Genomic DNA, 15,669 nt, shown 5'->3' on the forward strand with positions numbered 1-15,669 from the left:
TTTATGGAGCAGAAGCGGTGATACCAACCGATATCATCCATGATTCACCAAGGGTACAGCTCTATACTGAGCAAGAGGTCAAAGAGGCCAGAGAAAACGATGTGGACTTGCTAGAAGAAGCAAGAGAGCTGGCTTTGGCAAGAACAGCCATTTACCAAGAAACCTAAGACGCTATCATAACCGGAAGGTTAACCCAAGAGTTTTCCGGGAAGGAGATCTTGTACTTCGCCTGGTGCAGCGCACTGAAGGCCGGCATAAGCTTTTGCCACCGTGGGAAGGTCCCTTCATTGTAAGCAAGGTGCTTCACAATGATGCATACTACTTGATAGATGCACAGGAATGGAAGAAAGGAAAGGCGGACAGGTCCGGCGAGGAGAGCAAGCGTCCATGGAACGTAGCTCTGTTGCGTCCTTTCTACTCTTGAAGTGGTGGTGTAAGAAGTTCCTTTTTGTACCTTATATGCTATGAATAAAAGATGCCGGAACCTTGAGTGAATCTCTGGGACTACCCCAACTTAATTTTCATGTAAATTGTCTATTTTTTCAGTTTACCTGTTGCTTATTGAATGTTTTTTCTTTCCGGTTTAGTAGTGTGCTAAATCCTACCGGAGTCTTCGACTCTGCTGTTGTCCGCAAACCGGCTTCATGGCAAGCAAGATAAACCGGTAGGGGATAAGCACATGAACTGCGAAAAGGGAGAGCAGGAAAGAACAATCTGAAAAATTTAATTAACCCCGGTTAAACCGGTTTTTTGCAAAATTTCAAAGTTATTTCTAAGTTCAAGAAGATGCTTGTTTGGTGAAAGAACCTTGTGCTCATACGCCAAAGAACGCCCAGAGAAGGCAGGCAGAGCCAAGGCAAAAGAACCAAGTATGCATCAAATTGGATGCGGAAGCAATTGAGAAATCTTTGCAGTGCAGGATAAAAGCGGAACCAAAAGCAAAATATGCTAAGGCAAACTCATAAGTACTTAGCTACCGGTATAACTTACCGGCAGGAAATGTTGTAGCACAACCACAGGCAAACTTAAGTTTTACATCATAAGCCCGGCATTCCTGGGGCAGAATTTAACAGATATTGTCTTAAAGCAACAGGACCAACAGATATAATGAGCAAACACTTCAAAGGAAATCATCATGCAGCAGGGGCTTCCGGAGGAGCATCGCCGGCACCAGCATCGCCCAGGACCTCTTCTTCGGCTTCACCCTCCTCCTCGTCGAGATAATCCGTGACGCCAGGAGGGGGAGGGATGAAGGTGCGCATGTCGGCATACTCCGCGATGCGGTACGCGCGATCCTGCCGTTTGGCGGAGAGGATCGGGTCCAGATCCGTTTCTGCGCCTTCGCGCACGCCGGTAAGGGCGTCCAGATTGAGCTCCGGGTACCAGGAGCAGGCGACGCGGAGGGCGGAGTCCGCTCCAGCGCGGGCAGCAGAGCACTGCCACTCGCGGATCCTCCTGCCGGCACCTTTCAGACGGTCGTTGATGAGGGAGAAGGTGTCCGGCACCTCCTCGCCAGGCCATAAAGTCCTGTATAGCTGGGTAGCTACATCAGGGATGTCCGAAAGATTGCGGTCTATGCAGCGCATATGGGACACCCGCGCGTTAAGCGCGACCAGATGGTCCTTGGGCGTCCATGGCACGGTAAGATCCGCTTGGCCTTTGTCCTTGCGCTGCGCGTCGACCTTCTTGACGGCATACCTCTGCGAGTCCGGAAAGAGGCCTGTGCAAAGAAAGAAAAAGCTTAAGGAAAAGGGTCCGGAAGAAAAAGAGACCGGAAGAAAAAGAGACCGGAAGAAAAAGAGACCGGAGAGAAAAGAATCCGGAAGAAGAGAGACCGGACGGAAAGATAGCGGAAACAAAAATGGGGTCGAAGGAAAAAAGGCTCGTATGCAGTAGTCAAAGCGTAAAAGAAAACAACTTACGGAGGGCAAGTGTGTCGGTGCGGGATCAGCTGATCGCACTCCTTGTGCCCCTCCTCCAGCCGCGCGGCCTTCTCCTCGGCACCCTTCCGGCCTTGGTCATCTCCTCCAGCTCTGCCCGCAACACCACGGTGGCATTGCAGGCATTCTCCGAGCCTCGTCCAACTTGGCCGCTGCGGTCACTTCAGCGGCCTTGAGGGCCTTGGCGTGGTCAAGCCCCGCCTGAATCAACCGAGACTTGAGCTCCTGGTAGCTGGTCTTGAGGGCGTTTAGCTCCTCCCGGTGCTGCCGGCTGAGCTCATCCTTCTCCCCTGTAACCGGAAAAATGAGTGTTAGCAAGGTTACACTAGTAAACCGAAAAGAAACCAAGTTCAAAGGAGAAAGAAAAAATAGTACGTTGGGCCGTGGCGAGCTGCTCCTTGAGAGCATCGATGGAAGCTTCCGGGATCACTGTTGAACAGAAATTGTAAGTGTCACAAGGAAAAAAGGTTTCCGGTAGCAAAGATGCCGGTAGAATAAAAAACTCACCTTGGCACTTGTCGTGTGCCTCAGCGAGCTCCCGGTGCTCCCATAAAAGCTCCTCGAAGAGGGCCTTCCGAGTGTCAGCGGTGACCTGTTCAAGAAAAAGAAGAAATGAGTTAAGTTTTGCGCTAGGTACACAGTTCTTAACCCGAAACTCGGATCGGGCAAAGTGCCGGTTTTCCGCGTTTTTAAGATAAAGTTTTGCGCTAAGAACAAAGTTCTTAACTCGAAACTCGGGGACTGGCAGTGCCGGTTTTGCGCGTTTTTAAGATAAGTTTTGCGCTAAGAACAAAGTTCTTAACCCGAAACTCGGGGACTGGCAGTGCCGGTTTTGCGCGTTTCTAAGGTAAATTATGTGTTAAGGAGAAGATGTTTAACCCGAAACTCGAGGACTGGCAGTGCCGGTTTCACGTTAAAAACTTAAGTTAAGTTTTGCGCTAAGAGCTGCGCTCTCACCACAAAACTCGGGGACTGGGAAGATAGACAAGAGAGAAACCGGCATGAAACTAAGGAAAAGATAAAGCAGAACCGGAAACAAAGAAACCGGCAAAGGTTGAAAGTTAATAGAACATACCGTCAGATTGTTCGTGGAATCGTACCACGCGCTGTCAAGCTCTTTTACGGCAGCCCGGAGCCGCATGAAGTGCTCCTCAGAACACCGATCCCCGACAGGATCAGGTGCCGGCAGCCGATCCTTGCCCATGCCGCGGGTCGCCGGAGTGATGTCCGCGGCGTTCCACTTTTGGGCATACGGCAGGAGGTGCCCCAGGTCCCGGCCTTGGCGCTAGAACTCCGTAATGCGGCCGAGGAGGCCGGTGGCCTTCATGCTGGCACTTTTGGCAGCCTTGGAGACGTGCAGCACCAAGGGCTGCTGGCCGCCCGAAGGGGCGCTGGAGGCCGTCGCCTTCCCCTTGATGAGCTTGGAGGGCTTGGGCGGCGGCGCGGTAGAAGAGGCCCCGGAAGTCTTAGCCGGCGGCGCGCCAGGAGCGGCCTTGGAGGGCTGGGCGCGAGGAGCCTCAGGCGGAGGCATGAGGATGGTGCGTGGAGAAGGGGGAGCGCTAGGAGCGTCACCCGTCTTGGAGCCTTCCGGCGCGGAAGATTCCGGCGCGGAAGTTGTCTTTTCGAGGACGGGAGGAGCAAAAGGCTCCGCCCGCCCGGCAGCTTCTTCTTCTCCGGCGCCGGTGTTGCTGGCGCCGGTGTCTTGGTGTTCCGGGAGGAAGGAAAGATCCTCCTCCGTGCGGTGATCTCGGATGCTGAAGGGGCCGCACGCCCGACTTGTTGTGCCCCCCGAAAGGGAGGCAGAGGTGTTGCCGGCACCAGATGGTGCCGGGCTTGAACGAGGAGGAGGGGTTGAGGTCCTTGCGGATCCCTCAGAGCCCGATGGCCTTGGGCCAAGCTTGAGAGCGGGACTGAGAAAAAGAAAAAAGACAAGTGGTTGAGAAGAAGCAACCGGAAAAGAACTTAGCAAAAAAGGAGGCAAGCCGGAAAATGAAATTACCCGGAAGCGGTTGGCATCGCTTTGCGCCCGTAGCGGCGCACGCCCACTTCTTTCTCCCCCACGGGCTCCGTCCGGAAGCGCTTGGAGGGAGGAGCATGGCTGGAGCCGGCAGTAGATGCCGGCTGCTTGTTCTTCTGGCCCTGGGCCATGAGTTTGTCCACAAACTCAGTGCCGGCCTCGGCGCGCAGGGGCGGCACGCGCTCGTGGATCTGTGAGTTGGATATGGCTAAGAAGCAATTCGCAAGAAAGCGATAATGGCAAAGTATAAGAAGCCGGAAAAGAAAATACCTCGAGCACAACCAGCTCCTCCGGATTTCCGGTGGGCTCCGGCGGGTCCCGGCCAAGGCGCGCAGCCGGAGTCTTCCCCATCTTCAGATCCTTCCAAAAGATGTAGGGATCCGGGTCGAAGGAGTCAAAGGCACGCTTCCGGAGAGGTCCTCGCGGCTCTGCCTGGATAGAGGGGAAGCGGTCCCTGGCCTGAAACAAGGTAAAAAAGATGGTTAGCAAAAGCAGAAACTTACCGGCAAAGACAACCCCAAATTGCGCAATCTCTTACTTCTTGGGTCGGACGGTTAGAGAAACTGAGGGGAAGGAGGCCCCATTCCCACGCAAAAGGCATAGCAGTTTGACAAATCTGCTTGGCCTTGAGAACAACGTCTTTCTTGCTGAGAGCGCGGCCTGTGATCTTGGTAGGATCGCCTGGGCCATACATCTCGCTCATCCTATGTGCGCGGCGCTTCAGAGGAAGCACCCGGCGCGATATGAAAGTCCGGATGATATCGTCAGAACAGATGTTGGTCTCCTTCTTCAGAGAGGCCAAGAAACGCACTACCCGGTTGGTTTCGGCGTGTTCCGTCCTTGGGTTGTAGCTCCAGTTGGTTCTACTGGGGGGCCCCGCTTGATATGGAGGAAGATTGATGCGATCAGCGCGGCCGGTGTTCTTCACGTAAAAGAAAGTTCCTTGCCAGGTGCGGCAAGACTCGAGGCCGGAAAGCTTAAGAAAAGTGCTCCCTTGGCGGGAGCCGACGATGCAGGAGCCGCACTGCACGGGCGGCTTGGGCTTGGGGATCTCCTTGCCCTGGACGGAGTTGATCCGCAGGTTGAAGAAACGGGCAAACGTCTCACGAGTGGGACGAATGCCGATGTAAGCCTCCATGAAGGTGGCATAACAAGAAAGATAGAAAAGGGCGTTGCCAGGAAGGTGGTGAGGTTGGAGATCGTAGAAATCCAGGAAATCCCGGAAAAAAGTAGAGGCAGGAAGGCCGAAGCCGCGCTCAAAGTGAGCGAGAAAAACAACATGCTCGTCGTCTTTCGGATCCGGTTCGATCTCGTTATCCGGAATCCGGCACGCAACTCCTTCCGGAATCCTCCGAGACCGGTACAGCCAATCGATCTCAAACTCAGTAACGTAGGAGCCCATCCAGGCTCCGCGGGTGGTTGGGGAAGGCTCCTCGCCGGAAGATTGGCTGGAGCTGCTAGAGGCTTGACCAGAGCCACTGGCCTCTTGGCTACCGGAAGCTTGGCTAAAGCTACCGGATTCTAGGTGGCCGCCGGACTCTTGGGGGTCACCGGATTCCTGCTGGTTGCCAGAATCGGTTTCCATTGGATCTGAGGCCGTAGATTCACCGGGAGAAGGTCTATGGCGCTTGAGAGAAAGAGAAGAAGAGGATGCAGAGGAAGATCCCTCGTCAGACATCGCAAGGATGGGCGGAGAAACAGGAATCCCAAACTTCAACCCCGTGTGAAGATCTACGAGTAAGAAGAAAACCAAAGAAAAGGAGCAAATAAGAACACCAAAGGCTCAAGATCTGGAAAGCAAGCGAACGGCGAGTAAAGCGAAATTGATACCAACCTTGAGCGGCGCGGACGCTGAGGGGAGTGTTTGCTGGCGGTGGAGCGGCTCTGCGGTCGCCGGCGAGCTCCGTCGATGGCGAAGCGGAAAAGCTCGCGAAGAAGCACAAATGCGGCGGACGCGAGGAAGGTGCTGCCAAAGAACTCCGCACGGCGAAGTTCGGCGGAGGGGCGGCGTAAGTTCGCCGGGCGCCGGAGCTTGAACGGGCGACGGCGGACGGAGAGCGGCGGAGGCGCAGAGGCGTGGAGCTCTGTGCGCGAAGGAGGAGAATGCGAAGAAGATGAAGGGGAACGGGCAGTTGTGCTTATATAAGAGAGAGAAAGTGGGCAGCGAACCGCTGGGCCGCGGCGGTTCGCCTCGCGGCCCGCGACGGTTCGCACCTTGGGCCGCCACGTGGCGAACGGATACACGCGCGAAAACGGAGGCCACACGGAGGCGCACGCGGGATCCCGAAGAGGTAGTGGGATCCACTGCGGTGCATTAAATGCGTGCGCGGGAGTCGAAACGATGTGACAGCGGACACTGGCGCGTCGATTACGATGCGCATGTCAGCGACGGTGCGCGGGGCCCGATATATTCTCGACTTCGCCGAGGGAGGAGCAAAGACACGTGGTGCCGGAAAAAAGAGATGCCGGAACGAGCCTTGCAAAGAGAAGAAAAGGAACAAGGGTAAAGGTGCCGGAACTAAGCTCAAGAGATGAGTGACTAAACCGGTATCTTAGAAAGATGAAAACCTGGCATGGTCTGTAGGATAGAATCCTCCAGGCTATACCAGCTTCGGGGACTAATGTTGGGGGGATAACCCCCGGTATGCCAAAGGCATGCCAAACCGGATGGTTTGAGCCATCGAGATACCGGTTTAATGTTCTTGCCGGAAGCCTAGTAGGAATCCGGGAGAGCAAGGCTAAGCCGGTATCCCCAAAGGGGTATGCCGGGACCCGGTATAAAAGATACCGGAAAGGAGAGCCTGTCGGCAGGACTGGTCAAAGATTCTCTTCAGAGCAAGAAGACAAGGATGAGCTAAGCCAAGTAACTTTATTCAGAGCCCTGGCGCCAAAGAGAGAGGTGACGGAGAAAGAAGCCGGGGGACGACAGCTTCTATGATAAAAGAAGGCCCCGGTGTCATCTATGATTAAAGTAGCTTTGTACAAAGAGCAGTTAAAGTAGCTTTGTACAAGAACTCAGAAAGTAGTTTGTCCAGTCAAAGATGCCATTAGGGTTTCTTGCAGTGTAAGCCACCCTCTCCCCTATATAAGGAGAGGGGGCAGCCCATCTTCACGGGCAAGTATGTACGCGTGTATGTAGGAAGGCAGAGCCTGTAACTTGTGTGAATCTATGAACATGGTGATCTAGAGGGAGTTCTTCCTTGTGTCTTTCTTCTTCAACCTCTGGCCTTGGCCAAGTTCTTGAGGAAACCATCCGGAATCTCTTCCCACCTGATCGCAAACCCTCCCCCGAATCCTCTTGCGTCCATTCGGCCCCAATCTAAGCCATCCTATGGCATCTGCTCGTTCACCACGACGACACATTTTGCAGCAGCGGTCCCAACGTTTCAAATGCGGCTTGAGATCAAAAGAAAAAGAAAGTAGCCAGAAATTAGGGGGTAAAAAAAATCCAAGAAAATAAAGTTGATGGACATAGAGGATGACATGCGGGTCCCATGAGCTAGCAGGTTCCTCAACGTTTCAAACGTGGCATGAGATCGAAAGAAAAAGGCAATTGACCAAATATGAGGAGCCAAAAATAATTCAAGAAAAGAAAGTTTTATAGTACATAGAGGATGACATGCGGGTCCCATGAGCCAGCAGGTTCCTCAACGTTTCAAACGTGGCATGAGATCGAAAGAAAAAGGCAAGTGCCCAAATATCAGGAGCCAAAAATAATTCAAGAAAAGAAACTTGATTGTACATAGAGGATGACATGCGGGTCCCATTTAGCAGCAGCGGTCTCACCGTTTGAGAGGCTGCGCGGGATCGAAAGAAAAAGGCAAGTGACCAAATATCAGGAGCCAAAAATAATCCAAGAAAAGAAATTTTATTGTACATAGAGGATGACATGCGGGTCCCATTTTGCAGCAGCGGTCTCAACATTTCCAAGGCGGCACATGACCAAAAGAAAAATGAAGTAGCCAGAAATCAGGGGGTGAAAAAATCCAAGAAAAGAAAGATTTCAATTGGGTTGCATCTGGACATCTGGGCCTTCGAACTATCCTGCTGGGCCTTTTGACTCGTACAATTTCAGCCCACTCCAAAACAGGAAAGTTCGGATTTTTCTAAAAAAAACAGGAAAGTTCTATGCTTCGCAAAAACACAAAACAAGGAGATTCAACATATAAGTTTGTTTATGTAAAAATAAAGATTTAATTTATCCGTTTGCTATAGCTCAGAGCGAAATACAATGTTTATTGTCTGCAAAATAATCAAGATATCACATGTTTCTTGTACGGGGAGGCTGACATCGGGGACCCATGAGCCAGCAGCGTCGTCAACGCTTTAAAGGCGGCAGGGGATGGAAAGAAAAAATAAACCAAAAATCTGTTGGTACAAAATCCAAGAAAAGAAACATTTTCGTTCTAAGAGGATGACATGCGGGACCCATGAGGCAGCAGCATCGTCAGCGTTTATTGTTCATAGAGGCTGACATGTGGGACCCGTGAGCCAGCAGCGTCCTCAACGTTTTAAAGGCGGCAGGAGATCGAAAGAAAAAATAAGCCAAAAATCATTTGGTAAACAAAATCCAAGAAAAAAAATATTTACCATTCTGAGAGAATGACATGCGGGACCCATGAGGCAGCAGCATCCTCAACGATTCCAAGGCGGCAGGGGATCAAAGGAAAAAAAAAGGAAATATCCCGAAATTAATTAGGGGTTCAAAATAAATCCATCAAAGGAAACTTTTATTGTTCACAGAGGATGACATGTGGGACCGACCTGCCAACAGCGTCCTCATCGTTTCAAAGGGGGCAGGAGATCAAAAGAAAAAGGCAAATAGCCAGAAATTAGGGGTCAAAAATAACTCCAAGAAAGCAAACTTTTATTGTTCGTAGAGGATGACATGCGGGACCCATGAGCCAGCAGCTTACTCAACATTTCAAAGGCGGCATGAGATCGAAAGAAAAAGGCAAGTGACAAAATATCAGGAGCCAAAGATAATCCAAGAAAAGAAACTTTATTGTACATAGAGGATGACATGCGGGTCCCATTTAGCAAAGAATGCGGTCTCAACGTTTCAAATGCGGCTTGAGATCAAAAGAAAAAGAAAGTTGATTGTACATAGAGGATGACATGCGGGTCCCATGAGTCAGCAGCTTACCCAACGTTTCCAAGGCGGCAGGGGATCAAAAGAAAAAGGAAATAGCCAAAAATCAGAGGGTGAAAAAAAATTAAAGAAAATAAACTTTTATAGCACATAGAGGATGACATGCGGGTCCCATGAGCCAGCAGGTTCCTCAACGTTTCAAACGTGGCATGAGATCGAAAGAAAAAGGCAAGTGACCAAATATGAGGAGCCAAAAATAATTCAAGAAAAGAAAGTTTTATAGTACATAGAGGATGACATGCGGGTCCCATTTAGCGACGGCGGTATCACCGTTTGAGAGGCGGCGAGGATCAAAAGAAAAAAGAAATTGCCAAAAATCGAGGGTGAAAAAAAACCAAGAAAATGAACTTTTATAGTACATAGAGGATGACATGCGGGTCCCATGAGCCTGCAGGTTCCTCAAGTTTCAAACGTGGCATGAGATCGAAAGAAAAAGGCAAGTGAAAAAATATCAGGAGCCAAAAATAATTCAAGAAAAGAAAGTTTTATAGTACATAGAGGATGACATGCGGGTCCCATTTAGCAGCAGCGGTATCACCGTTTGAGAGGCGGCAGGGGATCGAAAGAAAAAGGCAAGTGACCAAATATGAGGAGCCAAAAATAATTCAAGAAAAGAAAGTTTTATAGTACATAGAGGATGACATGCGGGTCCCATTTAGCAGCAGCGGTATCACCGTTTGAGAGGCGGCAGGGGATCGAAAGAAAAAGGTAAGTGACCAAATATGAGGTGCCAAAAATAATTCAAGAAAAGAAAGTTTTATAGTACATAGAGGATGACAGGCGGGTCCCGGTTAAACGACGGCGGTATCACCGTTTGAGAGGCGGCAGGGGATCAAAAGAAAAAAGAAATTGCCAAAAATCAGAGGGTGAAAAAAAACCAAGAAAATGAACTTTTATAGTACATAGAGGATGACATGCGGGTCCCATGAGCCTGCAGGTTCCTCAACGTTTCAAACGTGGTATGAGATCGAAAGAAAAAGGCAAGTGAAAAAATATCAGGAGCCAAAAATAATTCAAGAAAAGAAAGTTTTATAGTACATAGAGGATGACATGCGGGTCCCATTTAGCAGAAGCGGTATCACCGTTTGAGAGGCGGCAGGGGATCGAAAGAAAAAGGCAAGTGACCAAATATGAGGAGCCAAAAATAATTCAAGAAAAGAAAGTTTTATAGTACATAGAGGATGACATGCGGGTCCCATTTAGCAAGAATGTATCACCGTTTGAGAGGCGGCAGGGGATCGAAAGAAAAAGGTAAGTGACCAAATATGAGGTGCCAAAAATAATTCAAGAAAAGAAAGTTTTATAGTACATAGAGGATGACATGCGGGTCCCAGTTAGCAGCAGCGGTATCACCGTTTGAGAGGCGGCAGGGGATCAAAAGAAAAAAGAAATTGCCAAAAATCAGAGGGTGAAAAAAACCAAGAAAATGAACTTTTATAGTACATAGAGGATGACATGCGGGTCCCATGAGCCTGCAGGTTCCTCAACGTTTCAAACGTGGCATGAGATCGAAAGAAAAAGGCAAGTGAAAAAATATCAGGAGCCAAAAATAATTCAAGAAAAGAAAGTTTTATAGTACATAGAGGATGACATGCGGGTCCCATTTAGCAGCAGCGGTATCACCGTTTGAGAGGCGGCAGGGGATCGAAAGAAAAAGGCAAGTGAAAAAATATGAGGAGCCAAAAATAATTCAAGAAAAGAAAGTTTTATAGTACATAGAGGATGACATGCGGGTCCCATTTAGCAGCAGCGGTATCACCGTTTGAGAGGCGGCAGGGGATCGAAAGAAAAAGGTAAGTGACCAAATATGAGGTGCCAAAAATAATTCAAGAAAAGAAAGTTTTATAGTACATAGAGGATGACATGCGGGTCCCAGTTAGCAGCAGCGGTATCACCGTTTGAGAGGCGGCAGGGGATCGAAAGAAAAAGGCAAGTGACCAAATTTGAGGTGCCCAAAAAAACTCCAAGAAAAGAAAGTTGATTGCACATAGAGGATGACATGCGGGTCCCATTTAGCAGCAGCGGTCTCAACGTTTCCAAGGCGGCAAGGGATCAAAAGAAAAAGGAAGTAGCCAGAAATCAGGGGGTCAAAAAAATCCAAGAATAGAAAGAATTTTGGTTCATAGAGGATGACATGCGGGACCCATGATCCTGCATCATAAACGGCTCGATCGGAGAACGTTGAACGAGATGGCGCGATCGAAAAAAAAAACAATGCAAGAGAGGCTGCCATCTGGGCCCTACATCCCTCGGCGGTGCGGATTTGCGTTGACTCGGCCGGCGAACCCGAGATTTCGAGATGCACCACGTCCCGGGCCACCATACGCGACGTTTTGGCCGCTTTCGTCGGGCTAGGTGGCCTCAAAAACGAGAAAAAAAAGTTTTGACATGCACCACGGAGGGACCAAAAATCGTCGGCCATGGTACACCAGCAACCACGGCGCGACTTCAACTTCGTCGGCCATGGCAACTTTTCTTGTAGTGACGGTACGAGTAAAGAGTACTTGTCAGGAGACGAGGTTGAACAAGGTATAGAGTGATACCGATGATCAAACCTCGGACAAGTAAAATATCGCGAGACAAAGGAAATTGGTATCGTATGTGAATGGTTCATTCGATCACTAAGTCATCGTTGAATATGTGGGAGCCATTATGGATCTCCAGATCCCGCTATTGGTTATTGGTCGGAGTGAGTACTCAACCATGTCCGCATAGTTCGCAAACCGTAGGGTGACACACTTAAAGTTGGATGTTGAAATGGTAGAACTTGAATATGGAATGGAGTTCGAATATTTGTTCGGAGTCCCGGATGAGATCCCGGACATCACGAGGAGTTCCAGAATGGTCCGGAGAATAAGATTCATATATAGGAAGTCATTTTATGTGATTTAAAATGATCCGGAAGGTTCTATGGAAGGTTCTAGAAGGTTCTAGAAAAGTCCGGAAGAAACCACTAAGGAAGGCGGAGTCCCGGTGGGACTCCACCTCCCATGGCCGGCCAACCCTAAGGGGGAGGAGTCCCAAGTGGAATCCCCAAGGGGGGCCGGCCACCCCCTCCCAAGGAAGGTGGGATTCTCACCTCTAGTGGGAGTCCTAGCTTGGGTAGGTTTCATGTGTTATGGAAGGTTTTGGTTTGGGGTCTTATTCGAAGACTTGTAGACCAACTCTTGGATGTTCCACCTATATAATGAGGGCCAAGGGGAGGGGGCCGGCCACCCCAACAACACCAAGGTGGCCGCACCACCTAGATGGCCGGCGCCCCCCTCTCCCAAACCCTAGCGGCCTCTCTCCTCCACCACATCCCGCACGCTTAGCGAAGCTCCGCCGGATTTCTCCACCACCACCGACACCACGCCGTCGTGCTGTCTGATTCAAGAGGAGCTACTACTTCCGCTGCCCGCTGGAACGGGAGGTGGACGTCGTCTTCATCAACAACCGAACGTGTGACCGAGTACGGAGGTGCTGCCCGTTCGTGGCGCCGTGATCAAGATCTTCTACGCGCTTTTGCAAGCGGCAAGTGAACGTCTACCGCAGCAACAAGAGCCTCATCTTGTAGGCTTTGGAATCTCTTCAAGGGTGAGACTCGATAATCCCCTCGTTGCTACCGTCTTCTAGATTGCATCTTGGCTTGGATTGCGTGTTCACGGTAGGAAATTTTTTGTTTTCTATGCAACGAATCCCTACACTTCCGCGTCCGACGCGGCCTCCGGGTTGGACGTCCCGGCGTGCAGGGTCTGGAGCAAGAACCAATGGGTCTTCTCCTCAAGTGAGACAAACTGAAGAAAAAGATAAAGTCCTTAGACAAAGTTGCAGGCATAAAACAGAAATATGATCAAGTCAGAAAAACACTTACCGAAGGGCCGGTGCCCTCCATGTAGATATCATGGTTGCACACGTGAGAGTGAATGTCACACGGAATCTTGATCATGACTCGGAGCCGCTTGTCCTGGGCATCAGATGATAAGTTGTCTTTGGTGGCACGCATGTTGTCGTCACGACCACCGTAGGAATACATCAACTGCTCACGGTGTTGCAGAGGTTGGATCCGCTCAGTAAACCAAGACATTGTTAGATCCTTCCTCGTCAACCCAGAGCTCACCAGTTTTGAGATCCGCCTGGCCATCTTCTCAATATCGGGGAAGTCGGAGATGTGCGGGTTGGCGTTCCAAGCGGAGGTCTCGGCTGCGGGCCCATCCTTGAAGGGAGGCAACATATTTGTGCTTGTTGGAACCCCCGTGTCCTTCACATAGAAGAACCCGCCGGACCAATACCTCACAGACTCATGGCAGTCAGTGGGAGGACATATCCGTCATGGGCAGAGTTTGAAGGTGATGATGCCGCAGTTGGCAAGCGCCGAGGATCGGGGGACCATCTCCTTCTTGACGGAGAAGTAGAATTGGAAGAGAGCCAAATCCGGCTTGACCCGGAGATGGCCCTCGTAGAGCGTGACGTGGTTGGAGATGGCGAGGATGTTGTTGGGAGAGATGTTGTGTGGTTGGAGCTTGTAGCTCTTGAGGATTTCCGAGAAGAAATCGCTTGGCGGAAGCGAAAAGCCCCGCTCCGCCAACGGCTTTGTCGGCACCCATTCTCCAGCTTCGGGCGCCGAGCATGGAGCTCCCAGAACCACCCTCTAGGATTCGGGTTGCAGGAAGCCTTCCGCCTCCATGCTCCACAGTTCTTCTTTAGTGGCAGTACAAGGCCACCACTGTCCCTTCACCTCGCCTTCGTGGGCCTGGGCTTTGGATTTCCTGGCGGCAGCTTCGTCGAATGTCTTCTCCATCCTCTCCGTTCCGGAAATCTCAGTCGGATCAGTGGATGTCCCTTCAATGGTCTTGCCGCATCCCTGAGAAGGATCCAACCGGACTGGTATTAAGGGTGGAGGGGCGGAGGCCAGAGGCGTTGCCATGATCGGCTGCGATTGAGGAGGAGGATAAGAAGACATCTGCACGAAGAAGCTAGCCTAAGTTAATCTAGCCGGAAACTATTTGGTTGGTTTTTTCGTGCCTATGAGCTCCATTCAAAAAAATCTTGGAGCCGAAGTTCTTACCGTCAATGGTGGAGGCGGTGGTTGGAGCTGCCGGTGATGAGGTTTCGGCGCGGTGGCTCGTTGGACTTAAGAACACGTGAAAAACAAGGGGCGGCGGAGAAGCTCCGGCAAAAGTCCGGCGCGGCGGCGATGAAAGCCTCGGAGGCGGCGCTTGACTGAGAGCGACCTACGGGGGAGAATGGATGGATTAACCTTGTGGCTGTGATATTTATAGCCTGGGAATGAGATTCGTGCTCCACATCTTGTGGTCAGAACACAAGCGTCGCGCCGTTGGATGAATGACACGTGTCCTAAACCCTAGCGGTAAATTCGGACAAGGGATTAAGTTACCGTTGGAATTACGTGAAACTGGAGCCTGGTTAGGTGGAACCATTTGATCCCCTTGGAGGATCCGGGAATTTTTGAGGTACTTAGTGTGATTTCTGTCAGATAAGCTATCCGGAAAAACATTTTGAAAATTTGGTCGATGGATGAAATACAAACCATAGATGGTGATGGTGGCATACGACCCATCGGGCGGCCCAGTTGTTGTTGATCAAGATGGAAGAATTCCAACCTAGAAACAAGGAGCTGGATCTTGCCCGACCTGTGCCAAGAGTCGGATCCCGCAAGGCTCATCAAGGTAGCTAGATCCAGTTAGACACTTTAGGTAGTAGGCGGATCCTTGATGTGCACGCCAATGTAATATTCAGTAGTTAGGCAAGATTGTATTCTGGCTAGGACTCTCCTTAGAAATGCTAGATCCTGGCGCCTTTATAAGCCGGATCCCGGGAACCCTAGAGGGACAACCACAACTCATTGTAACAATGCGAAAGCGCCCACATAATTCCAGACAAGCAGCAGTAAGCCCTGCCTCCGAGCAGCGTCTTCCGAAGCTGAGTAAACCGCGTACCACCGTCACAATGGCTCTTTGCCCTATGCCCCCTACTTCTTCCCCCCTTCGCGAGGACCCCCCCTCTAAGGTACCATCGATTGGGAAACGACAACTGGGTTTCTCCAACTCATATGATTGTAGTTGGGTGCATATGTCCTTGTATACAGTGAGTCTTAGCATGTGTTATACTTATGTCTCCATAAATCGAGTCTTAGCATTCTTTCTTTTGCATGGAAATGGGGTCTTATCCTAAAAAACCTTATTAGTGGCGAACCTATTTTCCTTAGTAGTGACACACCACACGCCACTGCTAAGGGTTAGCAGTGGCGCACTGATACATCCAAAACGTATCTACTTTCCCAAACACTTTTGCTATTGTTTTGCCTCTAATTTGTGTATTTTGGATACAACTAACACGGACTAACGCTATTTTCAGCAGAATTGCCCTGGTGTCTCGTTTTTGTGTAGAAATTCAACTTTAAGGAAAATCCCCGGAATTAATGTCAAAGGGCTTATTTTCCCAGAAGATTCACGGAGCCAGAAGGGCAGGCCAGAGGGGCCCACGGCCCCCACACCATGGGCCGGCGCGGCCTAGGAGGGGGGCGCGCCGCCCTATGGTGAGGCCGCCTTGGCCAGCCT

At 50.5% G+C, this 15,669-nt stretch overlaps 1 protein-coding gene across 1 annotated transcript; it reads right to left on the reverse strand.

Annotated features, from left to right (window-relative positions):
- Positions 1-1,032: 1,032 nt before the first annotated feature.
- On the reverse strand, positions 1,033-5,240 carry LOC139833828 (uncharacterized). Its single transcript, XM_071824180.1, has 6 exons — positions 4,496-5,240; positions 4,228-4,416; positions 2,448-2,532; positions 2,316-2,369; positions 2,152-2,230; positions 1,033-1,054 (listed from the first exon to the last, which is right to left on the reverse strand). The coding sequence occupies exons 1-6, from the start codon at positions 5,093-5,095 to the stop codon at positions 1,033-1,035; spliced, it is 1,029 nt and encodes a 342-aa protein (XP_071680281.1). The 5' UTR covers positions 5,096-5,240.
- Positions 5,241-15,669: the final 10,429 nt, after the last annotated feature.

The sequence above is a fragment of the Lolium perenne genome, chromosome 7 (assembly GCF_019359855.2).
Source record: "Lolium perenne isolate Kyuss_39 chromosome 7, Kyuss_2.0, whole genome shotgun sequence".
Lineage (NCBI taxonomy): Eukaryota > Viridiplantae > Streptophyta > Magnoliopsida > Poales > Poaceae > Lolium > Lolium perenne.

Bases quoted from the DNA above. Each gene is read 5' to 3' on its own strand.
- LOC139833828 (XM_071824180.1), bottom strand. From the start codon at position 5,095: ATGGAGGCTTACATCGGCATTCGTCCCACTCGTGAGACGTTTGCCCGT. The intron at 4,417-4,495 runs GTAAGAGATTGC...ACCTTGTTTCAG, and splicing joins CTAACCGTCCGACCCAAGAA to GCCAGGGACCGCTTCCCCTC. The intron at 2,370-2,447 runs GTGAGTTTTTTA...TCTGTTCAACAG, and splicing joins GGCACACGACAAGTGCCAAG to TGATCCCGGAAGCTTCCATC.